General features: G+C 37.3%; 1 protein-coding gene across 3 annotated transcripts in view; it reads right to left on the reverse strand.

Annotated features, from left to right (window-relative positions):
* Window positions 1-80: 80 nt before the first annotated feature.
* Window positions 81-27,913, reverse strand: part of LOC135690772 (uncharacterized) — a 71,996-nt gene continuing 44,163 nt past the window's right edge. Inside the window, exons 33-50 of one of the 3 annotated variants that reach the window (XM_089114054.1) lie at window positions 14,115-14,405; window positions 13,730-13,885; window positions 13,306-13,479; window positions 12,183-12,353; window positions 11,117-11,226; window positions 10,668-10,726; window positions 9,786-9,824; window positions 8,924-9,066; window positions 8,079-8,381; window positions 6,861-7,154; window positions 6,224-6,535; window positions 5,009-5,475; window positions 4,260-4,354; window positions 3,596-3,752; window positions 3,295-3,361; window positions 1,973-2,244; window positions 1,082-1,250; window positions 81-497 (exon numbers count right to left, since the gene is read on the reverse strand). In XM_089114054.1, coding sequence (XP_088970180.1) covers window positions 316-497; window positions 1,082-1,250; window positions 1,973-2,244; window positions 3,295-3,361; window positions 3,596-3,752; window positions 4,260-4,354; window positions 5,009-5,475; window positions 6,224-6,535; window positions 6,861-7,154; window positions 8,079-8,381; window positions 8,924-9,066; window positions 9,786-9,824; window positions 10,668-10,726; window positions 11,117-11,226; window positions 12,183-12,353; window positions 13,306-13,479; window positions 13,730-13,885; window positions 14,115-14,405 — 3,461 coding nt within the window. In that variant the 3' untranslated portion in view covers window positions 81-315. Of the gene's footprint in view, window positions 498-1,081; window positions 1,251-1,972; window positions 2,245-3,294; window positions 3,362-3,595; window positions 3,753-4,259; window positions 4,355-5,008; window positions 5,476-6,223; window positions 6,536-6,860; window positions 7,155-8,078; window positions 8,382-8,923; window positions 9,067-9,785; window positions 9,825-10,667; window positions 10,727-11,116; window positions 11,227-12,182; window positions 12,354-13,305; window positions 13,480-13,729; window positions 13,886-14,114; window positions 14,406-24,373; window positions 25,273-25,861; window positions 26,031-26,782; window positions 27,055-27,808; window positions 27,876-27,913 lie in introns of those variants that run through there. The other 2 variants (XM_089114049.1, XM_089114052.1) reach the window with 2 other exon arrangements.

Here is a 27,913-nt window from a genome sequence, read left to right on the forward strand (position 1 = left end):
GTAGATGGACAGTGATCGTCTTTTCACTTAGGCTTTTTAATAACGTGCAAGGAGTAAACTTAGGTAATGTAAAATGAACATGAAAGGAAAAACTGTATTAGAGTAACCAAGCGAATCTTACATCCAAATGAGTCTGCATGTTAGTCTGTGATTATTTAGAGGTAATGTTTCTATAAAAGCTGCGTATGGCCGTGAATTCACTGACCCAAAGAGCACTGTATGTATGATGATGTATAGCAAAATCTAGAAGTTTGACCAGAGTTTTAAAACAATTAGTCCACGTGATGGTTGGTGAAATAAATATCTACGATGCTGTCAAAACCACAGGTTACTTTTCGCAGATCTTTTAGAGTGCCTTTTCATGTTCCTCTTCAATTCCATTAACTCAAGCCTTTCTCTTTGGTGCTTAAGTGTTAATGTACGAGCCTTCTCGTGTAAAGAATCTCTGAGTTCTTCAAGGCTGCATTCTGAAATGTCTGCAAATATCCGCATGTAGTCTAGAGAATTGTAAGAAAAAGTATAAAAGTAGCACTGGCAAGTAACCAAACGTTTCCAGGTAATAAGCAAGGATCCTTTGAATAGTTAAAGCCATAAATCGGAAATTGTGAATTTCTTATATTAATTTAAGCAACCCAGAAACCAAAGTTTAGTAAGGTATGAAAAACAGATGTTTGACAAACTACTTTTTCTTTATTGATTGATTATTTAAATCTATAATTTTGAAAACGAGCAAAAAGGCTAACGATGCATCAAATTGAAGGGTTGATTTTTTTGACGAACAGTAGACGCAAAATTACCAAGGCAGTACAGAATTGGATAAATGTGGAGCTATGAAAGGCGTTGCTATTACAATTTTAAAAATAAATGCCAATAAACAAGCAACTCACATAGCCTAAGGGTCTCTCAATTTAGAATAATAGTGTTTCCAGCAATCTCAAGGGGCTGGGGGTACAAAAAGCCTGTCCATGAAATTTCCAGGAGGGTTTGCCTTACAATGGCCTGTCTAAACCTCGAAACTTGGCTTGGTATGGCCTCGGTGCACCGTGTTATGAAGGCCTTAAAGTTATGAGCAAATACTTACCAGCTGGTGGAGCAACTTTGCGTCGTTTTCTCAACTGTCTGATTACCGTCCATGAAATGCCAAGAAAAGTCAAAAGTCCAAGAAAGTACAGTTCAAAATTCAGGACAAACCAAAAGGCTGGGGTCTTTGGATCAAACAGCTGAATGTTCGGTGGCTTCTCGTTTGAAAGCTGCGAAAAACGCTCAACAATTGTACAGACGATACATCGAAAATAGAATACAGGAGTGTCTGATAGCGAAAAGAAATTTTTATGAAGTGAAAACACCAGAATAAGGGCCTAATTTTGCCAGGGCAAGGGGGCCGCCGTCCCCAAATGCCCCCGTATCTGCAGCATCTCGATTAATTATTACGATTAATCGCAAATAAGGAGTCGTAAATGTGAGACTAATGCCCTGCATGTAGACGCATCAGGTACAGGTACAATTCCTGCCAAAGGGCTTAGTAAAATTACATCAATTTTCAGAGGCAATTTCAGCCAGAGGCAATTTCAGCCATCCTCCCTCCCTTGATACAGTATTGGTTTACGTGGGCCAAGAAGAATATTATAGGTTATGTTTTTCCTTGTGACTTTAGTTATATTGTTCTTCTGAACGATCAACATTGTTTATTGAGAAAAGGGGACCGAAGAAGTGGAATTCGGGAAAAGAAATAAATAATAGTACTTTTGACAGACATAGAGAAAACCTTCTATCTCATTAAATCCAGAGGCGGCGCTAGGGGATGGTAATTACCCCCCCCCCCCCCTGTAAGTCAAAAGTGATATCTTTCTGAGGAAAAGACTTCCTTAAGGAAAATGAAACCGGGATAAAGAATTTAAATGTGAAAGAAGATCGTGCTATCATGTACTGGTTGTGCCTTGCCTCCACTCAAACGTAAAATAGTTTAACATACCTCGAGTTTCTTGGTCATGTTGGCGACAAATTCTGTTACTCTGGCTTGCTCTGAAGAAATAGAACTCCGGAAGTCACTTTCAAGACGGACTAACTCTTTAGAAAGAACAAAACCAAAGCCTGCATTTCCTGGAATGACTTTCTTCACTTTGAGATTCAACCTGTTGATCGTTGGGGTGTGACTTGCCGTTTCAAAGGCATCCAGAAGTGCTGCGTCTACTTGCTTCTTCTCCAAAGCAGAGAGCACCTCTGCAGCAGTATCATATTTCATGTCTACGGAAAAAAGTAGCAAATTGTAACAGGTTCTTTGAGCAAGTCTATTAAAAAAAATGATCTTCAATAAATAAGTGTAGGAGCTTAACAATGTATTAAACTAATAACAAAGAATTGTCATACAAAAGTTATGATCTCATCTTCTTATTATATCTGGTGTGTGCCTAACCAATACAGCTTACATGTCCCATCTACAATCCTTGCCAAAATTGTTGGAACACTTGTGCAAGGCTGAAGTTTTTTTGAAAAATTCCCCCCTACCCCCCCATTACAATGTTGTTCAGTTGGGCTATTTTGATCCTGAAGGTAAAAATTTCTTCACTGAAAGCTGTATGAAAGTATTGAGAAAATAAATCAACATTGTACGGGGGGAGGGAGTCGAAATTTTTGAAGCGGCAGTGATATTTTGATGAGGTAGTTTTAGACTTGCTTTGTTTATTTGCATGCTGCAATGGGAAGGTGTTCCAGTTATTTTTGGCAAGGATTGTAGGTTGGCATTCTACAAAATCGTTTTCGTTCTCTGTCCCTAGTTTTTGCATACAAATGGTTATACGTATTTTCACAAGAAACTAAGCACGGAATTAGCACTCTAAAATACAAAGTGTTGGAAATCTATTATTTTCAATCAACACCAAAACGAAGCATAATATACCATAGAACAGAGCACATTATCAGTCGTAAAAGTTATTTCTTTATAGATTTCAATTGAACGAGAAATGAGTACCAAACGATTTAAACATCATTTACATCTCTGTTTTAATTATACAATTTCCAAGCAGTTTCTTAGATCTAAGGGTGAGAAGTTCTGTAGATTCTTAATATTTTGACATCTAAGGCGTCAGAATCGGTTTGTCATAAAAAATATGTTCAATATTTTGAACTTGAGACATTGTAAGGACATGCCTAATCTGCTTTAAGACTTGTATAATTTTGTTGTCGCGAACCCATTTAACTTTGCCTGTTTTAGTGGAAGACACTCATTGGATGGAGGGCAATATGATAACATGATCTAAAGAGATTGACCATAATGGTATTAACAAAATCACATACTTGGTAAAATTTTTGCATTTCTTCTAACCGCTAGTCCGTGCTCAAATGAGTTGTTGATGACAGCAGCCTAAAATCAAATCATTTCTACAGTGCGCTCTTCAATATTTATCAAAATTTTTGAGAATTCATAAGACAGATAACACGACAGGAAACTGCTTTGAAAACAGCTTCGAACCCACGGTGTTCTTGTTAGCTTTTGCAGAATAGTGAAGTTAAGAGTTTGGGTAGTTCTTCAATTGTGTGTTCAAAAGCAGCATTACTCGTAAGTGACAATGTAGAAGAATACCTGTTTGGCACTTACGTTTGTATCGTATAGAGTAACTGTTGGTGGTATTGTTAAAGTTGTGATTGTTGATGTTAGAGCACCAGTAAGTATTCCAGTTAACACTAAGCCAATCAACGTCCATATTATGCCAATAAGTCTTCCAAGAAATGTTCTTGGTGTTACGTCCCCATACCTAAAAATACAAAAAGTTGCTTGCACAAGTCACTAAAAGCTTTATCCCACATCTCCAATTTTGCCTGCGATGAACGCTTTTGCGTGTAGAATAAGATTGTTTTTTGTTGCAACTCCGAGCTGTTTCATGCTTTATGTGATCACATGGCGAGATAACTAGTCTTCAATGAGAGCCACAAAACATTCAAGAAAAAATTCCCCTTGGTTGTAAGCATCCATGGGTATGGGGTCGCTATGAATGGACTGCAATAAGTTCCTTTCTAATGGTATAGAGCTATATAGATAGCAAGTAACACGGTCCTGTACGAATGTTAAGGACAATAGCTATATGATTTAAGATGAAGATGAATTTTTTAAACATTTTAAAGCCTAAGGGCTACCTTGAGCGAACTTTAAAAATGATCTTAAAAAAATTCTAGGGCTTTTTGTGCCCCTTTTTTCCAGGGACCCTGAGCTATCGAGCAAAGATACCCTTTACGCCACTGGACGAAATGAAAGCAAAACTCACCCAACTGTTGTCATGGAAACAAATGCCCACCATAAACCTTGACACATGCCACATATGTACCGTCCTTTTGCAAATTCTTCATTTTGAAATTGCTCCTATGATTGAATGAGAAATTAATGCTGGAATTACTGATTAGACAACAAATTCCTCAGTTTCAATGTATTTTTATTATGCAGCTCATTTTAAACTTTTAATGTCTTTGAATAAATAGAAATATTTTGACAGATATTCAAAGACCTAGTTACATAGTGGAATTGACATATCTCTGGGAATCTTCGAATAAACAAATTTGAAAATTTTTTAGTTTTATAAAATCTTTTATAAACCCATGTAGCATTCAGCCTTATTTGGAAATAATAGGGAATGTGGTACATTTCTGGGAGCATTAGAAAGCATGTTGCATTTCTTTGGCAGGTAGGATTTTTGGATTGTGGATGACATTTTGACTTCATGACAAGTAGGGTGAATCCAAAACATAGAGCGAAGCATGGGGTTCTCAGAGTACGATGAATGCCCAGTTTAATCAGAAATTAGAAAAAAGCGAAGAAATACACGAGATTGAAAGAAACAAAAGTAAGACAACACTACGTTTCAAATTGGAGCTTAGTATACTTGATATTATCTAACTTTTGCATCGTTTCTTATAATAAACCATAAGTCATGTGATAGAGTGATGAAAATCATTATGATCAAACCTAACTGGCATGGAGACGGACAACAAATAAAAGAACAATCAACCTGATACTTACGACAGACCAAAGCAATATGCCAAATACTATGCACATGAGAATTGAGATTAGCACCATTGGCCAGGTCGATTGAACTGATTTCAATGCATTCAGCGTCTTTGCAGCGTAATCTATTGCCCCACTAACAATCATTGCACTCCCTCCAGACTGTACAAGCAGCACAAATATATGATGATCCATAAAATTCCGAATTTCTGCTCTCCCAAATACAGGAAAGGTGATGTGATAACCTAATCCTAGTTTGGCTAAACATTTGGCTTCACTGGACTTCTCTGGGCTTTCTCCACTGGGACTTATGTAATAGTTCACACTTGGTGAAACACCATTGCAGGTCCCACAAGACTTTCTAATCATCTTATCTGCTATTTCTTTGAAAATTCCTGAGATTTTTCCACTTGGGCTTTTCAGCAAGTAAGGACTCTTTTCATGCCAGTTAACAAAGATTTTACTTGGACATTTGCAAGTTTCTGTAAGAAATGAATAAGCAAGTACGTAAAGATGTGTATAACAAAGCATAACAGAGACCTTTCATGAAAGATATTACTTTATGAAACAACAAATACCCTCTAATCCCTTAAAGACGTCCCATTGTAAACACCAATTCAATCAGGGCAGAAATGTAGCTGTTCCTACTCAAAGGCACCACAAATACGATAAAAGGTATCGACATATGCTAATGTGTAATTAATACCAGAAATTGACATAATTCATTTAAAACCAATCCTTTAATCTTTAAATGAACCCGTCGTGTATAGCACTATGTCCTTCAATTGGCCCCCACTTTCCCTTTAATTATCCACCTTTCCAAAACGTAGTTCATGAAAATAATTACACTGAACAAATTTTATGAATAAAGAATCTAACATGAAATAACAGGCCTGTCTATCTTATCACTATGTATGTTTGAGATCTGAATTTCATTTTGAGCAGCTTTTTAGTAAAAGTTATGTTTAAGGTGAAAACTCAGTGGCCCCCGAAGAAAATCCATATTTTTTCTGGCCTGGCACTCAAGATACTTGAGAGCCTTGATTTGAAGGTTAAAGTACAGGCAAATCTTAGCGTATCCTTCTCGCCATTAAGTTCAAATATATAACCATACAACATTATCTAATGCGCATGCTCCAAAGAAGTAAAACTGTGGGGGGCTCCATAATATGGGTATATCTTTAAAGACTTTGATGAATAATATCCCCAACAAAAGCGCAAAGAACTTACCTGCAATAACGGGATCCGAATAGGGCCCATTACCAGCATCTGTGAAACCGCAGACTGATACGGCATACGTTGTATAGCTGGTCAGGCCAGTGATTTTCAACCTAAACGTGTATTTATCGAGGATAATCTCTTTTGTACTACTGCTAGTTACCAGAACATCCACATTCGACACTTTGGTTATCGTGTACTTGACTTTGTATCCTTTTAAACGGCCGTTTGACTTTTCCGCAGCAATTTCATTCCAGGTTACCGTAATACTGTCTAAGGAATACTTCTCCCGCACTCGAACGTTTGGAGGAGGTGCCGTGGGAGCTGTGAACGTACATGCAAAAAGTGTTTACGATGAAAAGCTTTGTGCATATAAGGAAAAACTATAAGTAGTATGAACTACACATTCAATCCAATCATTACCTCTAGAAACCGTATCTGCTTTCCAACTACATGTCCATAAAAACATAAAATCAAATTTTTATTTATGGAAAACAAAGCTGTTATGGGACTTTAAGACAGCGCAAGATTGTGACATTCAATTTAAACGCGAGAAAATATATGGAAGATAATAAACAAAAAAGACGTGAAATATTAATTTTAAACTGTACATATAAGTCGAAGTACTAAGGCAACGAAAATCCCTTACCGCCTTCAGGGGTCTTCGTAGTGTTGCTAACTCCTGGTCCAACTCCAACGGCTGTGTATGCTCTGACGATTACGAGGTAAATTTGAAATGGCTTTAGATCCTTCAAAATCACGTCAGATGCTCCATAAGATACTTTTGCCTGGTGATAACTGCTTTCTTGGTAAATTTTGTAATAGACGATGTAGCCAAGAGGATAACCGTGAAAGTAGTAGGTTTGAATAGGGTCCCACTCTACGTATATCTGCGTTGGCTTGATGGGTCGCAGCTTCAGATTCATAGGAGGAATACTCGGAGCTGCAATAGAGATACCAGTAAAGAAGTCATCTGTCGAATATTCATAAAGCAAAACTTATTTTCGAAAAAAAATGTGTGAATAAAGTTTGAATTATAATGATAGTCAAGGAAATACGAATGAGGCAAAAGTACTTGCTCCAAAAAAAGCAAAGTCAGATGTTTGAACTATAGTTCTCATTCAACTATCCAGTCATCAATGCTAGAGGTAGCAATTATTCAAGTTTCTTCCCTTGCAGGCGAAAACAAAGAAAATATTGCCTGATCTGTACGCAGAGAAAGGACTTCATGTCAACATGTTAGTCACTCGAATAAGCAATCATTAAACATATCGTGCACATCTAAAATAACATGGAGGCGAGTTCGATAACTCCACATTATTGAGATAAGAATATCTATGTTCGATTGAGGTATTTCGCATCTGCAAATTGGATGGCCTTTTAGGCAAACTTTTATACTGTTGTCTAGATATTAATTCATTTTTTGAAAACAGATTAAGAAACACAAATATAGCTTCCATGTTGCTTTCATAACATTGTTTTGTTGTAGCTAGTAGGGGAGAGCACTCAAACAAGTAGCAGAATCTCGAATAACCCTGGCAATATGTCTAGACATCATCATTACACAGCATTCAAGGTATCGAGTGCTACACAGCATAAATTCGTGAGCTTCCAATAACAGATTATTTTAAAATGCACTGAAGTCGCATCTGAAGAGCTAAGACTCTCAGATACAACTCCATGGATGTTCTACAATGATTAGGCATAAAAAGTTATGTGTTCTTCCTTTTAAGATTCATACATTGTAAGTAGTAAAAATATCTTTAATTTGCGGAAGAGTTTGTGGATAAAAAAGTATGAAAAACTATACCCTTCCCTTAAGCAATGTGAACATGTGTATTGTGCAATATAATATTGAGATTATTACCTCCTTCTATCGTCTGCACCAGCAATTCTTTGGAGGCAGGTCCGTTGCCATATGATACAGAGATTGTCATTCGCACTTTATACCAAGTTACAGGCTTCAAGTGGGTTATATTGAAACACTTTGCTGCTATTGAGATCCCTCGAACCTCCCAAACACCAACGTCTGAATCTTTCTCGCGGTAGAATAGAAAATAGGTGGTGACATTGGAGATGGTGCTTACATTCACCAGAGACTCCCAACAAACATTAATAGAATGTGGGTCCAGTGGAGTGGCTGTCAAGTTTTGTGGAGGACTTGGAAGGACTGTAATACAAATAAAACAGAATACGATTCAGATGGTGTATAGCTTGCAGTTGGAAAATTTGCAGTTGGATTTTCATTTGCTTTAAGAAAGTGAATCCTTATATATACATATAAGAAAAGTGGGTTGATAATATGGTGTGGATGCAAAATATGTTGTCAATGGAAGATTTTCATTCCATGATGTCTCTTTTTAGTAAGCATTAGTTGTCATAACTACACGCCAAATGTAACAAAAATGCGACGAAATTTAACCTCTAACGATTATCTATATAGAAATAATTCTTCAAAGCTTATTAAATATAATTATGCTAGAATGATTAATTTCTGGTACCCAGAGTAGCTTCAGGTATAACCTCTAGCCTCTAGCCTCTAGCCTCTAGCCTCTAGCCTCTAGCCTCTAGCCTCTAACCTCTAACCTCTAACCTCTATTCCCTGTCCGCTAGCCTCTGTCCGCTAGCCTCTAGTTTTCAGCCTCTATCCTCTATCCTACTGTTCATTCAAATAAATATATTCTTAGGAACTTCCAAAAGGTAATTACAAACCGTTCAAAGCATCAACTGCAGAGGCAGTAACATTGAGACCAAACACTCGATTGTTTGTTTTGACGTAGTCTTGCAAATAAAGCACTTCACGCTGGGCTACTTGCGAATAGAAGACGGCAATGTTTCCAACTACATACTCTTTGCTGAAAAAGACGTAAGTATTTCAAATATGATATTTCGTGTTGGAGTTTAGCTGCATCGTAAAGACTTTAGTCTAAAAGTAGCAAAAGTTTGTCTTTTTTATTGGAACTTCAAATAAATATCGTGCAAGATAGACAGGCATTTGTCATTGAAGTTAATGTCAACTTCCAACAAGTCTGACAACTTAAATCAACTTGGCGAAAAATCATAGATGCACCTCCTAAAGTGACACTTAGCTTGCGCGAGAAAAAACAATAAACAAAATGAAGTTTACAACAAAAACTAAATAAGGATTAAGCGTAGCGTTAGTTGGAAAAAGAAATAAGGATGCTCTCGTTAAAATAGAAGGTTGCTGTAAACCTTCCAGCATTGCTATTTTCAAAGATTGAATTCTGCTGTGAATCATTTTGTTTTGTAACACCGTTTTGGAACTGTTATTAGACGTGGCTTGCACTACCTTTATATATTCATAGATACGGCGATGAGCTTAATTATATGGACAAAAACTGAATGGGAAGAAAAGGGGAGTGTTATGGCATTTTCTGAGCCAAATCATTCCATTTATGCGTTTTCATGTGAGAGGGTTGCACCATGCACCCCCTCTTGTTATGCCACTGGTAAACAAACATGAAGTTTCCTTTTCAAAACTCGTACAAGATTTATCAAAGCAAGAAGCAGGATTTCAGCGAATCTTGCATCTCTGTTGCGGCTACATATTTACCTTATCTCTCGCCGAGTTCGTTTGCTTGGAAATTCCCTCCTAAAAAAAAAATAAAAATACTCTTTGAAGATTTTGCTGTACTGAATATAGCACCGACGCATTGAAACAAAAGTAATCAATAACTCAATACACAAGAATGTTTTATTGGAAAATTCAAATCAGATTTATCTCATTTAGTTATAACAACTGTCCTTGTGTCTCATGATGTAAGCTATGCTACCTTTTTTCAGATTTGATCACAGAAAATTCAAGTTTACTATTCATGACATGATCTATTGTTAAATATAGTAGCCCTTCAAAAACGGGAAGCTTCAAGATAAAATTTCCGTTCAATTGCAGTGTCCGTTTTCGCACAGATATTTGTCCTGCAGTCTGTGACAAAATCACTTCTCCGATTTTTGAAGTGTCTGTAGTTGAAAGGCGTCCGTTAAAGGAAGATTGTGCAAAACCTTCCAATTAAATATTGATGGCTTTGAGAAAAGCAAACACTTATAGAACAAATTTAACTTTTGTCTGACACTCCTAAGCGTGTAATTGAAAAAGATAAGCTGGAAAATGTGTATCCATTTGTGGATCGAAATAGATTAATCAGAAGTGCGAGTGCATGACTTCTGAAGCTTACATCTAAAGGACCCTAAAGGTTGCCCAATCAATGCTGCATGCCAAAACAAAATATTTAAATTAGATTCATCGAATAAAAAATTAACTCTTTCTGTCTACAAAGTAGTGTTTATTCATTCTTATCAAGACGGATTCCAAAGTTGCTAGATTGAAAGACCACAGTGTCATGCAAATTATTGGAAACATGTTGCCATTTTTGTTTTGGGCACAAACTGGATTTTTAGAGTTTAACTGTCAAAACATTGTTCGCAAACGAAATACCTGAAGCTCAATACTCTTATACCAGAAACAAATGATGCATAATTGTAAGCTGCAAGCACCTGAAATCAAAGTGAATAAAAGTACAGTTAGGATTTATCGACAACTTGAACTATCCGATAAATAAAGAAATTGAATTATGTCAAAATTGTAGGGTATGTGGTTTTACATGAATTTTTTTCTTCGATTGATTAACAGCTTGTGCATTTCGTTTAACTTACTAATATAGAAGATCATTGGCGGAAATTCATTTTTCAGATGGGGGGGGGGGGGAGGGGGGGTTGAGGGCAATACCTATAAAAACAAGCAAATTTACCGACAAAAGCGTGTCTAAACCGACAATTTAGCAATTTCCGCCACTGTAGAAGAGGTTGGAAGAAATAAAGCAAGCAGACAGTAAGAGATACGTTAAATTTTATAAAATATGAAATGATGTTAAATAAATTTCTCACGTTTTTCTGAATCTTTGCTGAGAGATCGGTAGATATCGGGCTAGTCAGAGAGTGATATCTAAAGTTCCATTCAAAGTCTGTAAAACGGAACCAAAAGAGGATTTGCAATCCTGAGGACAAAAATAAAGTTTCATTTAGTAAGAAAGAAGAAATTGTCGTTTTTACATAGAAATATACAATAAGTAGTAAATGTTGAAAAAATGCCGCTAGCAAAAATGGTAAAAAAAGAATTCAAAAGACTTGCTGTCGCGGTTTTTGTCAGATGATTTCCTTCTACATGGAGAAAATCCCTATTCTCTCAAGAGTTTATCATATTTGGATTCAATTTTACTTTAAAATTTTTTAGCTTCTTCCAAGAGTTTCTGGGGAGGAGATTTCCTGTCCCCTTTCAATTTGCTGTATAGAACTTACATGCAAGGAGGTTTAAGTGTCATCAAAGAGATTTACCCTAAGGAGGAAGCTCGTTCCCTCAGTAAACGTACATGTCATGACAGTAGGACAACTCGAAAGAAATAACTCGTGTACTCCAAAGTCTTCCTTTTGCGTAGGTAAATAGATAAGTAAATTGGTAGTAAACAGGTTTTCGAAATATTGTCAATTAATGTCCTTGATTATATTTCGAAAATATCACGTCCAGCCTATCGCGTTAAGCGAAAACAACACGAAGCAAACAACATGTTTTGCAGTCCTCCAGGGTGCGCCTCTACGCTCCGATTTGAATAAACAGCAACAAAAGTTCTAATGTCCAAACAACAAAAGAGGGCTCGAACTGCACACAATTCCAATGAATCGCTATTCAATTCACGCTCAACGCAAAAAGTCTTTATGCGAGGAGAGACCATAATACCTAATATACCCTGGGATTAGACTCACCCTATACATTGCAATCCTCAACATCCACCAATTCTTATATTTTGCAAAATATCACGTCCACCAAAGCAAAATTTCGTATATGTATATAAATACAATAAAATAGCGTGGAATAATGCTATTGTAAAATATTATGTCAAGATAATGCTATGTTGTATATCATGTGACAATAACAAGCTGAAAATAGCGATCATACCTTTGCATTTGTGGGTGTTACATGGTTCTGTTTTATTTGGGCTTCCCTGACAATATTCACCGCCAAACTCAGGTCTTGGATTGTCACAGTAGCGACGCTGCACCAATTGACCTCCTCCGCATGCTTGATTACAAATACCCGTGCCTTCCCAGCTGCTCCAGCCTCCATTTGCTGGAAATAGATAGTGAACAGTTATTAACCAAAATTGATAAGCAGAAACAGGAGAAGTTAATTAATGGTTTTGTCGAGTATGGCAGAAGTGTGTTGGTAGCAACTCACCCTGTGCTGTGTTCTTCTAGTATTAATTTTAGGCTTAATATACTCATCATTATTAGGTTAGGTAAAAAATAAACCCTGAGATTCTTTCAGCAACATTTCAGGACCTATTTTACTACATTTGACTTTTAAAGATTCCACTTTTTGCTCATTACCTAAGCAAATAATCTTTCGGAAATTTTCACTGTTTCATTTTTCATCATTTTTAATAATTTGTGACCATGATCTCAGCTGAAAGGATCTCCTCAGTAACAGCTGGATAGTATTAGAAGTACGAATGACAATCTCTGTATCATATGGAAACGGGCCTGCTTCTAAAGAATTGCTGGTGCAGACGATAGAAGGAGGTAATGATCTCAATCTCAATTCAATATTCAACGATCTCAAATGATTTCAACTTTTTTTTCGATCCGTTTCGATCCGTCGCGGATCAGTCATGTGATCCAAAGCGCGTGCGCAACACAAAATCTGATCCGATCCGCGAGTCATTTTCCGTAGTGGGTTTTCAGTTTTAGGCTTATGGCTGTTGTAAGACGCCATTTTGGCATTGCTTCAATACTTTTGCAACGTAAGAGTACCGTCGATTGAATAACCTGTACATTTGATTTAAAGTGAGTTTTAGCTGCCAAAAACTTTCAGTTTTCTTCAACAGCTAATTAAAGATATCTTATTCTTAAAACAAATCAACATTTTGCAACAAAAAAAATTCTGAATTAAAAGTGATACTGTTCCCACCTGCCAGCAATGCAAAGAATGATATGCGTAAATTCTGATAGATACATGAAATCAATATTTAATCAGTAACTTAGAAAATATTTTTGACTGATAAATGGCACAATTAACTTACTAGGACACAAATGAGGGTTACAGCCTTCCATTTCTTCAACAGATTGCCCATAGCAGTCCTCTCCTCCGTTGGAGGGAGCTGGATTATCGCATCTCCGGTGTCGGTGTTGGAAGCCGTAGCCACAAGTTTTATTGCACGTAGAGAAAGTTAACCATTGGCCCCAGTTTCCATTAACTAGAAGATGTTAAACAGAATTTGAAGAAACTTCTTCGTGCACATTTTCTCTAACACAGATGAAAGTCAATTTTCTAAGTTTTCTAAGTCATCTGAAACTCGAAAAAATACAACAAAATTCAATAATAAAGTTATTATCGAGACACAGTAGCTGGCGTATAATATGTTGGTAAATACCATAAATAGATTTATGTTGAGGTCATATTCTGAAAATAATTTCAAACAGGTAAATCTTTTTAACAGTAATCACCTGGACAAGGAGTAGTGTTGCAATCACGTGTCTGCCAGTTATCCCCTTTGCAGCCCCCTTGTGGAAGAAGGCAGTCTCTCCTTGATGTTTGCTTCCCACCGCCGCATGAATTTGAGCAGTAACTCCAAGATGCCCAAGAAGAAAATCCAACATCATCTACAAAAACAATTTTGGCATATAGATAATTAAAACCTCAATCACAAGACAGATATTGCTTAAACCATGGATACTCCTATCCCAGATTGCCACTTCTATTCTAGATTGCAAGTCTTAAAATCAGATGTACAATGAAACAAGCATTGTAGCACTAAAATTGACTCGGGTATGAAATTTCATATTTTTGGTATGCAACAGGAAGAGGTTCGTGAACGAAACCTGAGTCTACCTAAATCCTGACAGTTGCAAAGTCTTCTTGTTTTCCCATCACTAAGTGGAGTTGCGTTGCATGAAATGAGAGCTGGTATATATTTGAAACCTGCACAGATGTTGTCATTTTCAATGAACGCAGGATGGTAAGCTTCTTTCCACGTGGCTTGACTGGTCTTGTCTTTGCACTGTTTCCCGACTTGGACAAATTTAGCTGAGGAGTTTTTAAGATTGATTTTACGCACGCAAACAAGTCGTCTTTTTGGGCAATGATTCAAGCAGTCTTCTCCTGGTGATGCGAGGAACAAACCTGCAAAATAAATAAAAGCCTTCAACATAAAGGGTCTAAACGATTAGATCCCGAAAAAAAAGGAATTTGCTTAACGCCTTTTTGCAAAGTATTTGGTTGCAAAGTATTGGTATTTGGTCGAAATTTTGAGCATAAAGCAAACAATTAGACTGACAGAACAAAAGAAGGGACTTTTTGGCTTCTTTATTCCTTCATAACATTGAATTTCAGTGTATCTTCGTTAGCATAATGTTGTCTTCTATCTATTGCTTTTGTAATTATGACATATTCTTAATACAAAAAAATACTTTGTAATATGTTATCATGTCTGTAGGTTTCTTTAGTGCAAAATGTTGGACGATATCCGAGTAGATAGATAGAAAATCGTCTGTTGTCTGTTTTGTAGAAACCTTAAAACCTTTATTATTAAACCTTGAGCGAAATTTTGTTTTCTGTTAATCATGTAAATGATAAGTTGCATTCAAAACCATTTTATAAAAGAGGTTGCTGTGTCCTCGATTACTTCATCTACTGAGAGAGTTTCTTCTGAATGAATTTCCCCAGCTATCAACATTTTGCGTAATTGCTATTTATTGTCTATTATTTTAAGTATACTTATGTAAGTTGTTTTCATTCTATGCAACTAAATACACTGTAGTTGTCGTAAGATATTGTAAGCAGAGGAATTTTAACATACAAAACTGAAGTTAACTGAACTGAACTTATTAAACTGGGTCTTTTTGCGATATCCTTTATTCATTCAAGTACACACTGTTGGTAAAATTATGTCTATTAGAAGCATATGAATGACTTTTAAAGTCTTCACAATTTTTAGCAATTACCTCGACTTTGCTTCGATATTTTCTTGGAAACTTGGTGCAGCTTGGAAATCTAGTGTGACCGGTAGCTGTTGCGACTCATTGGCCCTTAAAATAGCCAAGCGGACAATGGAAGCACCCTGAACCTCAATGAAATGGTATTTTCGTCGTTTCCCTAAGTGGGTGCTTAACAACGTACTTTCCTGATACATTTTATTGTGATCACCAGGCTTATTAGCACCGCTAAAGTACTGACATTTTTATCAGTGCTCTCTGAATAAGTATCAATCTCGTTTACTGAAAGAGTAACATTTACTGAATTTGATTTGTAGAACGATCCTTTATGGTTCTTGATGTAAATCAGGGGCGGATTCAGGGTGTCGCACAGGTCGCACGGAAGACCGTCAGGTTTTCAGAATTTAGTTTTAGTCTTCAGTCATTGAAATAAGGCAATCATGTTTATCACAATCTTTCATTTTCCTCCTTACAGATAATACATTTTGCTCTCTTTACACAATAAAAATAGAACCGAACTTGGTCGATCTCACACACAATGCTACGATTTAATTCAATATAGAAAAACAGTATGATTTTTAAGCATGTCGCCAGTGCCGCACAAATATGCAGGGCACTTTGTTATGCAAATTTTTTACCAAATCTCGCCAATCAAAATTCGAGCTTTCGCTTATTTGTGCGGAACGAAAAGTCTGTAAACACTATGTTAGATTACTGTGCTACACAACTGCTGGCAAGGGAAGAAAGTGGCTGCGGTTGTAAGTTGTGAAAGGGAAGAGTCTCGATTTTCTTTATCTATACGGAAGAGGTGCACAGGAAATGTTCACTTCTGAATCTCAAGGTTTTTTCAACTGCGAGTTGGATTTGCTGAAAAATTTGAAAAACCTTTTAAAGGGAAAAATGTTTGACTGAAAAATTTGAGCGTTTCAGGGCCCCAGTACTAATTGCTCTGGTTATGGGGGGCTGGGCCCCCGTCATGACTCCGCTCTTGAGCGCACAAAAGCTTCAATAAAATACTACAAATAATTTAGTGGAAATTTAATCTGTAAAGATAAGAATTTTTGTCAATGTTTGGAGCAGAGTTCGTCAAAAGCATCGCACATTTATCAAACAATCCTCAAGAAAAAGTGCGTCATTGCAAAGGCCTTGCGAGAAATAGAAAACTGAGGGCACATCACCAGGCCAACGGGGCGAGGGGACAATTAGAATTATGTGACTTCACTTTCAATAGAAGGTGTTTAGTAAAAAAAAGTCTTGAAGAAACAAATATTTCAGTACCTTTAGCCTTAAAAACCCCAACTTGCATGTACAGTGGAACATCGTCATACATCAAATGGTAACCAAGCAGGCACTTGCAATTTTTGCACATCAGCAATTTGTCTTGTAGGCAAATAACACTAATTGATGCACCAGTTTGCAATAGCTCCAGCTCAGTGTTTCCTGTCTGTTCAGCACTGTAATGAATAGCTGACGAAGATAGGGGCCATGCAGTAAAAGCAAGGGTCTTGAAGCTTTAAAAGATCTAGAAACGAAACTTTCATAAAATTCCCAAGGTATGAAATTAATAATTGCCAACTGCTATTTCATCAGGTAATTTAAAGATGAAAAGAAAGGGTGTTATAAGGAAATTATATGAATTGCCTGGTAGGTTATTTGAAGATAAATGATATAAGATTTATCTATGACTATGACAACAAACAAAACTCAGATTTTGGGATAGTTGGAGGGTCAACCTTCTGATAGAAGATGGTACCTGATGATGATGAATATAAGATTAAAAATAACCAGAAAATTTAGCATAGGAATTTTACATAGATCTAATTTCTTACTTCTAAACTCTTGAATGGCATCTAATTAATTTGTACTTGCCATCATTTGCCAAATGAATCTCTGAGGTAATGTTCTTCAAATCAATGGAATGCTTGCAAGAGCTGCAACGATACAACCATTTCCATGCTTCCCCATCAAATAAAAGGGGCATCTAATTGGGGCACCAAAAAGGGGCGTTCTTGTAACAATTACAAATTTCCCTTCCTTTAGAGAAAAATTCCTTTCCTTAAAAGACTGTTGCACTTAATTCAAAGAGATATAGAACCCGTTATATGATGCTTTTCCTAAACCAGTTACCAGATGACCATTCTAAGAATGAAACTAAAGTAAAAATTTTAAATCTCTTGTTATACAAACCAAAAAATACTTTGCTATTTCATTTTATTCTATAAAAAGTATCCCTGAAAGAGACTAAAAGGGACTAGAAATATTACACATTGGCTGATATGTTTCAGAACTCCTGTAATCTGTAAGTATCAAAATAGATAACAGAAAAACAGCCTGAAACAAACATTGCAAGGAAGCTAAACCATAATGCTTTCTTCACAAAAAACTGCCTGCAATCAAATTAAATTTCAAAAATTCTACCAATAAACTGACTGAGGATTTTGTTCCATTCAATTATATGCAAAAAACAACGCCGGTCTTTCCTGGATAACTAAAAGTGTCCATAGGGAAATCCGCAAGAAGGAAGGGTTATTCATAAAAGCAAAAAGGTCTGGAAATCAAAATGATGCAAAAAAATTTAAAACCCAGAGAAAGAAAGTAAAGTGAATAACTGGGGCAGATCCAGAGTTAAATCTGATTGACTTAGAAAGAAGAAATAAAGCATTTATGGGCGGGGTCAAAAGGGTGTGGTCACAAAAAGGTCTCTTTGTAAAATGCGTATCAAAGTGGCATAATAATATAAGAATGTTCGAATTAAAGATTCTCTCAAACCATCTCTCAAAGCAAAAAATTTAACCATGAATTTGTAGGTACTTGGTATACCTATATTATGTCTTACAGATAAAAGAACACACTTTGCAAGACAGTGATCCTTTGACCTTTGCATATATATTTTTTTCTGTGACATAGTTAAACCTGTTTATTGTTTCAAGTGTTGTTACATGAATCTTTGGCCTATTTTGGTGTTTATCAATGCTAATACTTACAAAGGATATTTCTTCAAAAGACTTTTTATTTAAGTATCCAATTTAGATGCATTCTGACCAGTTTTCTTCTAAACAGAGCACAAAGTAGACCAACAGTGCCATCTAGTTGCTCTGAGTATGCAATTCAAGTGGTGTTTCCTCTGAACAAAAGTATTCAAATATATGCAAAAGCATATCTAGTTTCTTTTCCAGTCACACATTTGGTTATTTATGCACTTTATGTATGATTATGGGACAGCTAAATATATGTTAAAGTTTTATTTCTTGCTAATATTTGGCTCATTACATAAAAGTGATTAATGAGCCAAGAGTATACAAAGTGAGAAAATGCAAGTTTTGTATCTGTCTTCTAGACATTATGTATGATTTCATACTTCTTCATATCTTTCATGCTAGCAGCTTTTAGATAAAAGTTCCAATGTTTGTCAATTTGACCATCAAAACTGGAAGATTTGGTTTTGATAAAGTATTTGGCTCATCAGTTTTGTTTTCTCCACTGATTCTAAAGACATTTTAATGAAAACATTTTTAGGAAAAGAAATCTTGGCTTGTTTTCTGGCTGCTTCCTTTTTTATTTTGGCTCTTTCTTGTAAACATGTCAAAGGTTGTTGCAAACAACTTTTTTGCCAGGAAAGAGGAACAATAATGGTTTGCACTGAATGATGGATTAAGGTCACAACCATCATAGGCTCAATATTTTGACTGTTTGATAATTTGATCTAAAGATTAATTTTTGCATTGCTTGGGTTTATAACATACCTTTTAACCCCAGTTTTTAGATAAAAGCAGACTATAAAAACTAAATACTGTATGATACACATAGATTGGGCTCATCTTTCTAACCTGATAATTTTTTATTAACCATGTTCAACACAATTAATGTAATCAATGTTTCTACAAAATATTTCCTTCTTGATTCTTTCTCAAACCTTGCCCAAACCAACAACCTTCAACTTGTGTTCATCGTTGCTTTTGTTGTTGCTGTTGTCCACACTTGAATTTCCCGCCACAAGCATTCCGATGGGAAATAAAATTATCTCTCTAAATTTTACCAGTGTTTACTACTTGATAAATATTACGTCTTTAAAAGTTAAGACCATACCTTCTTGCAAAAGTAATTTGTCTCCTGCTAGATCAAGCCTTTTCCAGGGGATAAAATGTTGAGCTGCTTGTCCTTTAGGCCACGAATACTGCTATTAATGAGCATGTTCTTTGACCCTGCAACACTGATTGGTTTAAGACGGTATTGTTTCGAAAAAAAGGACTGATGAGGTTTCGTCTCCCGAACAAATACCAAATTGACTGCAGTTGTAAAATAAGGTAAGCAAAGGCCAAAATTTCTTCAGAGAGTTAAGACACGATTGTAGGTCAAATTTATCCGTTTGACTACACACAGAAGCTAAACTTGAATGAATATCCAGACAAATTCTCACTATTTCAGGGCTTCCAAAACAATTTAAGAGCTAGATGCTGATTTTTAAGAATATTGAAATAATGTGTCATTTCTATCAATCTAGTCATTTTTAGCCCAAAATTACAAACCTTTCTGAAAAACTTTTCAACTTTTTTATACAATTAAATCACATTTCCATAAAAAGTCAATTAAATCATATTTTTTGAACGGACAACCCTTTGAAAAAAGATCTTTCCAAGAGTGAAATATTTTTCTTAAGTTTTTGACAACTGGATTTTCATCTTCATATTCAAACCGGAAAAAATGAAATTTATATGACTTTTGATAAACTGATAATCTTTTTGGTGCTTTCATTCACTCTTTACCATTAAATTCAGATCAGCCGCAATGATTCTCAAGATTGACGTTTTTGGGAGATCATAAAAATATTTAACTGCGGGTTATACGATTAAAAGGACAGATAAGATAACACAAAAAGTTTTATCCTTTGCAAAAATAGCCAGTATATAGCATGATTTCTATCTCTTGAAAAAACTAAAGTATAGTAGACTGACAGGAGGGGTAGGATACTAGGAATTACAAGATGACAATGAAGTAGAATTTCAAAGTGTGTATAACAAAAGATGATCTACGCTCATTTTTTTTGTAAGAAACAAAGGTCTCAAGAGTTTCTTAATTATGATGTCATGAATGATGTTGTGAAATATATTCATGACATTTTTCATCACGTGAAGAGATTTGCTTCCGTTCTGATGCTGTATTTAGATGTGGAAAATATATTTTTATCGCTTGTGTCTTAAGTTCTAAGCCAACAGGGCAACCAGGTTCTTGGATTTTACAAATTTTTGTTGTTCTCAGTTTTATTACGATTTGATAGTTTCTTAATTTTGTTTTGCTTTGAGTATTGAAGTTTCTTAATTTTTTCTGACTGTCCAGTACTCGTTTCTTATAGCCAGTTTCTTTCAAAAAATGAGTGTATCTTAACTATTTAGTTTTTAGAACTTGCCCATTGAACGGTTAAACTGAAGTAGATATCAATCTTCATTTGAAATCTTGATTTAAGCAGCAAGCAATTGTGAAATTTGATTGCTGGTAAAATGATCCAAACATAACCATCAGCAGGTGGCGATACTTAAGCCTCTACGTTTTTGCACTCAGTCAGGTCAGGCTTTGGACGACAAGCTTGCTACTGGTAAACACTGTAACCCAGTACTACCTGCCACATGGTCGAGCTCTCCGGCGACTAATCCGGAGAACCCACTGGCTTTAACAGGACGTGGGAGGGTGGGTAGACACCCTGGTAGGATAAAAACAACACCTACCTAAAGAGCGCATGCACCTTGGGTCTTGCGCTCATCTACCACCCCTCTGCTGCCTTGCAGCCGTTCCCCTACAGGACAAAGGCTAAGGGAGCAAACCCTGACAGAAAACCAAGGAAATTCCGGTGTCCTAAAGGGCGAGGATAAACAAACCTATCCCTCGGCCAACTGCTGCAGCAGTCAGAGTGACCCAGCATGTCTCGGTCTGTCCCTGCCGCTGGTACTCACTCTCACTTGCCTAGAGAGTGGCTCTAGCAACAAGGCAAAACCTAGTGCCACTTCAACACTCTTGCCTGCAGTTCTATGAAATATGGTTGAAAGAAATGAAATGGATGCCGGCTCGGACGTCGCCCGGAAAAAAAGGTCCGCGCTGTACCGCTCCCACTCCGGCGGACAGTGAAAAGTCAAATAGGATGTAAGAAATTGACAATTGCTGTATGGAACGTACAAACACTCCTAGACCGAAACAGATCAACAAGACCAGAGCGCCAGATTGCAATGGTGGCCAAGGAGCTAGATAAATACAACATCGATATAACTGCACTATGTGAGACTAGACTAGCAGGATATGACAGTATCGTAGACCAAGGCTACACCTTCTTCTGGAGTGGCAATGGAGAAGCTGAGCGCAGAGAAGCAGGAGTTGCATTTGCAATAAAGAATTCAATTGCAGGTCAACTGGAGCAAGATCCGGAACCCATCAACGACCGGTTGATGTCAATGCGCCTTCCGTTGAAGGGTAGCACATATGTCACTATTTTGAGCGTGTATGCCCCTACCATGACAAATCCAGAGGAAACCAAAGAGGAGTTTTATAGCGACCTGAGGCAAGCTCTAACCAAAGTTCCGAAAGATGACAGATTTTTGGTAGCTGGAGACTGGAGACGAGAGTAGGATGTAAGGCCGACAAATGGACTGGAGTTATTGGTCCCCACGGAACTGGGAAATGCAACAGTAATGGAGAACTTCTACTATCACTGTGCTCCGAGCTCAACCTCGTCATTACTAACACCTTCTTCCGGCATAAAGAACATCATAAAAACACCTGGATGCATCCACGCTCCAAACAATGGCACTTGTTGGATTCCATAATTACAAGAAGGAACGATCTCAGTGAGGTACATGACACACGGGTAATGAGAGGGGCATACTGCGCTACTGATCACCTCATGCTGCGATCGAAGCTAGCTTTCTCACCCAGGGGACAGCACCGAAAAACCGGCCCTGCACCACCTACAAAGATCAACACAGTGAGAATCCGGGACAATAAAGTAAAGGAACAGCTAGAGTCAGAGATCGACACAGCACTAGAAAGGTATAATCTTAAAGAAAATGACCTGGAAGGTTCATGGACTGAACTCAAGAACATAGCACACCAGACAGCTCTTGCAGTACTAGAGAGACCGAAAGGAAGCACCAGGACTGGTTTGACGACAGTGACCGAGGAATGACTAAACTGATAGAGGATAGAAACAAAGCAAGAGACAAACAGCTGCAAAGGAGCACTAGACAGACCAAGGCTCAGCTAACAGAGGCAAAGAGGAAGTTGCAGCAATACACGAGACAGTTAAAATCTGATTGGTGGGAGTCCAAATCTCAAGAGCTTCAGGTATTAGCTGACGCAAACGACGTAAAGGGTTTCTACTCTGGCCTGAAAGCAGTATATGGACCACTGCAGAATTTTGGCTAGAATCTTGCTAAACAGACTAAATAGCCAGATAACACCTCAGGCTTTACCGGAGACCCAGTGTGGTTTTCGTAGTGGAAGAAGTACAATGGATATGATATTTTCTCTTCGTCAAGTCCAGGAGAAGTGTCTAGAACAGAACATGCCGCTTTATGCTGTATTCATCGACTTCAGTAAGGCATTTGATACTGTGTCTAGAGAGGGTTTGTGGCAGGTACTCCGGAAGTTTGGGTGCCCAGAGAAATTCATAAAGCTGACTGCAGCTCTCCACAATGGAATGCAAGCCCATGTATTATACGGAAATGCTCAGTCAAAAGACTTTGCTGTCTCCACAGGTGTCAAACAGGGCTGTGTCTTGGCCTCAACTCTGTTTTCACTCTACCTCGCGGCTATGCTAGAAGTGGCTTTTAGGAGCACCGAGGAGGGAGTCTATATACAGACACGACACAACGCGGATCTGTTTAATGTGTCACACTTCAAGGCGAAGATCAAAACAGAGCGTATACTTGTACAGGAATTGCTCTTTGCTGACGACAGTGCCATCGTAGCTCACACTGCTGAGGGAACCCAAGCGCTAGTGGATAGGTTTGAAAGTGCAGCTAGAAGCTTCGGTCTCAAGATAAACATCAAGAAAACTGAGTGCCTTAACCAACCAAGCAAGCTAGTGGTGCCTCCTGCCTTCTGATATTAAGATCAACAACGAGAAGCTTGTTCGGAGTAAGAACTTCGTGTATTTAGGAAGCACCATCTCCGAATCAGCCAAACTCGACAAAGAACTGATATATAGGATGGGTTAAGCCAGTGCTGCCTTTGGTAGACTGCAAGAGAGGCTATGGAATAACCACCATGTATTTTTTAAAGTTGAGTGCAAGGTATACAGAGCGGTTGTCTTGTCAGCCCTACTGTATGGTGCGGAGACCTGGACAATTTAACGGTTTCAAGTAGAAGCTGCATGCTTTTATGATGAGGCACATAAGACAAATAATGAATATTTCATGGCGAGACAGGATAACCAATGTTGAGATTTTGAAGAGAGCTGGACTGCCAACCATGGCCGATATGCTTATCACAAAAGGTCTGTGATGGATAGGGCATGTCCACAGAATTGGACGCGAGCGCCTGCCGAGACAACTCCTCTACTCGCAGCTAGAAATGGGGCAGCGAAATCAGGGTAGACCAAGACTCCGATTTAAAGACGTGACAAAAAGAAATATGAAGTGGAGAGACATCAAGACGCAGGACTGGCAGTCCAAAGCGCTGGATCGTCAATCATGGAGGACAGTCATTCAACCTAAAACGTAGAACAGTCATCGTTGTCAACCGATGGACTGCAAATGAGTATGAGACGTTTTTGCAACCCTTATTGTAAATGCATATACTCAGAATGCATATAACCAGGAAATGTACGTGCAGACAGGCAGCTTAGTGATGGTCCTGGAAAACTTAGGTCACATAAATATAGAAATAAAATTGTCTGCAATCATTAACAAATAAGATTTAAAAGTGGAATATTTAGCATAAGGAGTATAGCAAAATATTTATCTAGATATACATTTACCGCACCTTGAATTTTAAACTGTAGGGACTATAGAATGGAAACTGTTTGATTATTATAAAACAGTTTCCATTTTATAGTCCCTGCAGTTTAGTTTTGAGCCCCTCTAGTTTTTTCCACGCTATTCCCTGCGTTTCCGAATCTAATATGTTGATCATTGTAGCCATATTAATCTGTGGATCATCGTAGATCATTATATTTCCATATTTATGTGACCAAATATTTACAGTGTCAACTCTTCGCTGATTGTCTTCTATGATATAAAAAATCAAACTGTAATCCAAAACAAGTTAGTCTTAAAAAATGTGCAATATAACGAAGGCTTTTGGAGCGGGCAAATGGAGATTTCAAAATATTGGAATGAAATAAATGGCAGATGAGCGAACAACATATTTCAATAAGCATCAGGCAAAAAACTGTGTCATGAAGAAAACAGAAAACTTCTACATGAATAGGCCCCAATGCTCAAATAAGATGTGTAACAACAATAAGACAACATTTGCTTGAAAATTGAAAATGTGCCAAAACATACAGTGAAGATAATTAAGAATGAATGACCGGGCAATTCTTGTCTTCCTCACATGATAATTGAGGTTTATGTAGATGGACAGTGGTCGTCTTTTCACTTAGGCTTTTTAATAACGTGCAAGGAGTAAACTTAGGTAATGTAAAATGAACATGAAAGGAAAAACTGTATCAGAGTAACCAAGCGAATCTTACATCCAAATAAGTCTGCATGTTAGTCTGTGATTATTTAGAGGTAATGTTTCTATAAAAGCTGCGTATGGCCGTGAATTCACTGACCCAAAGAGCACTGTATGTATGATGATGTATAGCAAAATCTAGAAGTTTGACCGGAGTTTTAAAACAATTAGTCCACGTGATGGTTGGTGAAATAAATATCTACGATGCTGTCAAAACCACAGGTTACTTTTCGCAGATCTTTTAGAGTGCCTTTTTATGTTCCTCTTCAATTCCATTAACTCAAGCCTTTCTCTTTGGTGCTTAAGTGTTAATGTACGAGCCTTCTCGTGTAAAGAATCTCTGAGTTCTTCAAGGCTGCATTCTGAAATGTCTGCAAACATCCGCATGTAGTCTAGAGAATTGTAAGAAAAAACATAAAAGTAGCACTGGCAAGTAACCAAACGTTTCCAGGTAATAAGCAAGGATCCTTTGAATAGTTGAAGCCATAAACCGGAAATGGTGAATTTCTTCTATTAATTTAAGCAACCCAGAAACCAAAGTTTAGTAAGGTATGAAAAACAGATGTTTGACAAACTACTTTTTTTTGATTGATTGATTATTTAAATCTATAATTTTGAAAACGAGCAAAAAGGCTAACGGCAGTGCATCAAATTGAAGGGTTGATTTTTCTGACGAACAGTAGGCACAAAATCACCAAGGCAGTACAGAATTGGATAAATGTGGAGCTATAAAAGGCGTTGCTATTACAATTTTAAAAATAAATGCCAATAAACAAGCAACTCACATAGCCTAAGGGTCTCTCAATTTAGAATAATAGTGTTTCCAGCGATCTCAAGGGGCTGGGGGTACAAAAAGCTTGTCCATGAAATTTCCAGGAGGGTTTGCCTTACAAATGGCCTGTCTAAACCTCGAAACTTGGCTTGGTATGGCCTCGGTGCACCGTGTTATGAAGGCCTTTAAAGTTAAGAGCAAATACTTACCAGCTGGTGGAGCAACTTTGCGTCGTTTTCTTAACTGTCTGAGTACCGTCCATGAAATGCCAAGAAAAGTCAAAAGTCCAAGAAAGTACAGTTCAAAATTCAGGACAAACCAAAAGGCTGGGGTCTTTGGATCAAACAGCTGAATGTTCGGTGGCTTCTCGTTTGAAAGCTGCGAAAAACGCTCAACAATTGTACAGACGATACATCGAAAATAGAATACAGGAGTGTCTGATAGCCAAAAGAAATTTTTATGAAGTGAAAACACCAGAATAAGGGCCTAATTTCGCCAGGGCAAGGGGGCCGCCGTCCCCAAATGCCCCCGTATCTGCAGCATCTCGATTAATTATTACGATAAATCGCAAATAAGGAGTCGTAAATGTGAGACTAATGCCCTGCATGTAGACGCATTAGGTACAGGTACAATTCCTGCCAAAGGGCTTGGTAAAATTACATCAATTTTCAGAGGCAATTTCAGCCATCCTCCCTCCCTTGATACAGTATTGGTTTACGTGGGCCAAGAAGAATATTATAGGTTATGTTTTTCCCTGTGACTTTAGTTATATTGTTCTTCTGAACTATCAACATTGTTTATTTAGAAAAGGGGACCGAAGAAGTAGAATTCGGGAAAAGAAATAAATAATAGTACTTTTGACAGACATGAAAATTTGACAGAAAATCTGCTATCTCATTAAATCCAGAGGCGGCGCTAGGGGATGATAATTACCCCCCCCCCCCCCTGTAAGTGAAAAGTAATATCTTTCTGGGATAAAGACTTCCTTAAGGAAAATGAAACCGGGATAAAGAATTTAAATATGAAAGAAGATCGTGCTCTCATTGTTCACGCCCGTTACCCTTCCACTCCGTTGTGTCATGTACTGGTTGTGCCTTGCCTCCACTCAAACGTAAAACAGTTTAACATACCTCGAGTTTCTTGGTCATGTTGGCGACAAATTCTGTTACTCTGGCTTGCTCTGAAGAAATAGAACTCCGGAAGTCACTTTCAAGACGGACTAACTCTTTAGAAAGAACAAAACCAAAGCCTGCATTTCCTGGAATGACTTTCTTCACTTTGAGATTCAACCTGTTGATCGTTGGGGTGTGACTTGCCGTTTCAAAGGCATCCAGAAGTGCTGCGTCTACTTGCTTCTTCTCCAAAGCAGAGAGCACCTCTGCAGCAGTATCATATTTCATGTCTACGGAAAAAAGTAGCAAATTGTAACAGGTTCTTTGAGCAAGTCTATTAAAAAATGATCTTCAATAAATAAGTGTAGGAGCTTAACAATGTATTAAACTAATAACAAAGAAGTGTCATACAAAAGTTATGATCTCATCTTCTTATTATATCTGGTGTGTGCCTAACCAATACAGCTTACATGTCCCATCTAGGTTGGCATTCTACAAAATCGTTTTCGTTCTCTGTCCCTAGTTTTTGCATACAAATGGTTATACGTATTTTCACAAGAAACTAAGCACGGAATTAGCACTCTAAAATACAAAGTGTTGGAAATCTATTATTTTCAATCAACACCAAAACGAAGCATAATATACCATAGAACAGAGCACATTATCAGTCGTAAAAGTTATTTCTTTATAGATTTCAATTGAACGAGAAATGAGTACCAAACGATTTAAACATCATTTACATCTCTGTTTTAATTATACAATTTCCAAGCAGTTTCTTAGATCTAAGGGTGAGAAGTTCTGTAGATTCTTAATTTTTTGACATCTAAGGCGTCAGAATCGGTTTGTCATAAAAATATGTTCAATATTTTTAGAACTTGAGACATTGTAAGGACATGCCTAATCTGCTTTAAGACTTATATAATTTTGTTGTCACGAACCCATTTAACTTTGCCTGTTTTAGTGGAAGACACACATTGGATGGAGGGCAATATGATAACATGATCTAAAGAGATTGACCATAATGGTATTAACAAAATCACATACTTGGTAAAATTTTTGCATTTCTTCTAACCGCTAGTCCGTGCTCAAATGAGTTGTTGATGACAGCAGCCTAAAATTAAATCATTTCTACAGTGCGCTCTTCAATAT

The sequence above is a fragment of the Rhopilema esculentum genome, chromosome 4, assembly GCF_057945365.1.
Source record: "Rhopilema esculentum isolate cy_ngs chromosome 4, ASM5794536v1, whole genome shotgun sequence".
In the NCBI taxonomy this organism is placed as follows: Eukaryota; Metazoa; Cnidaria; class Scyphozoa; order Rhizostomeae; family Rhizostomatidae; genus Rhopilema; species Rhopilema esculentum.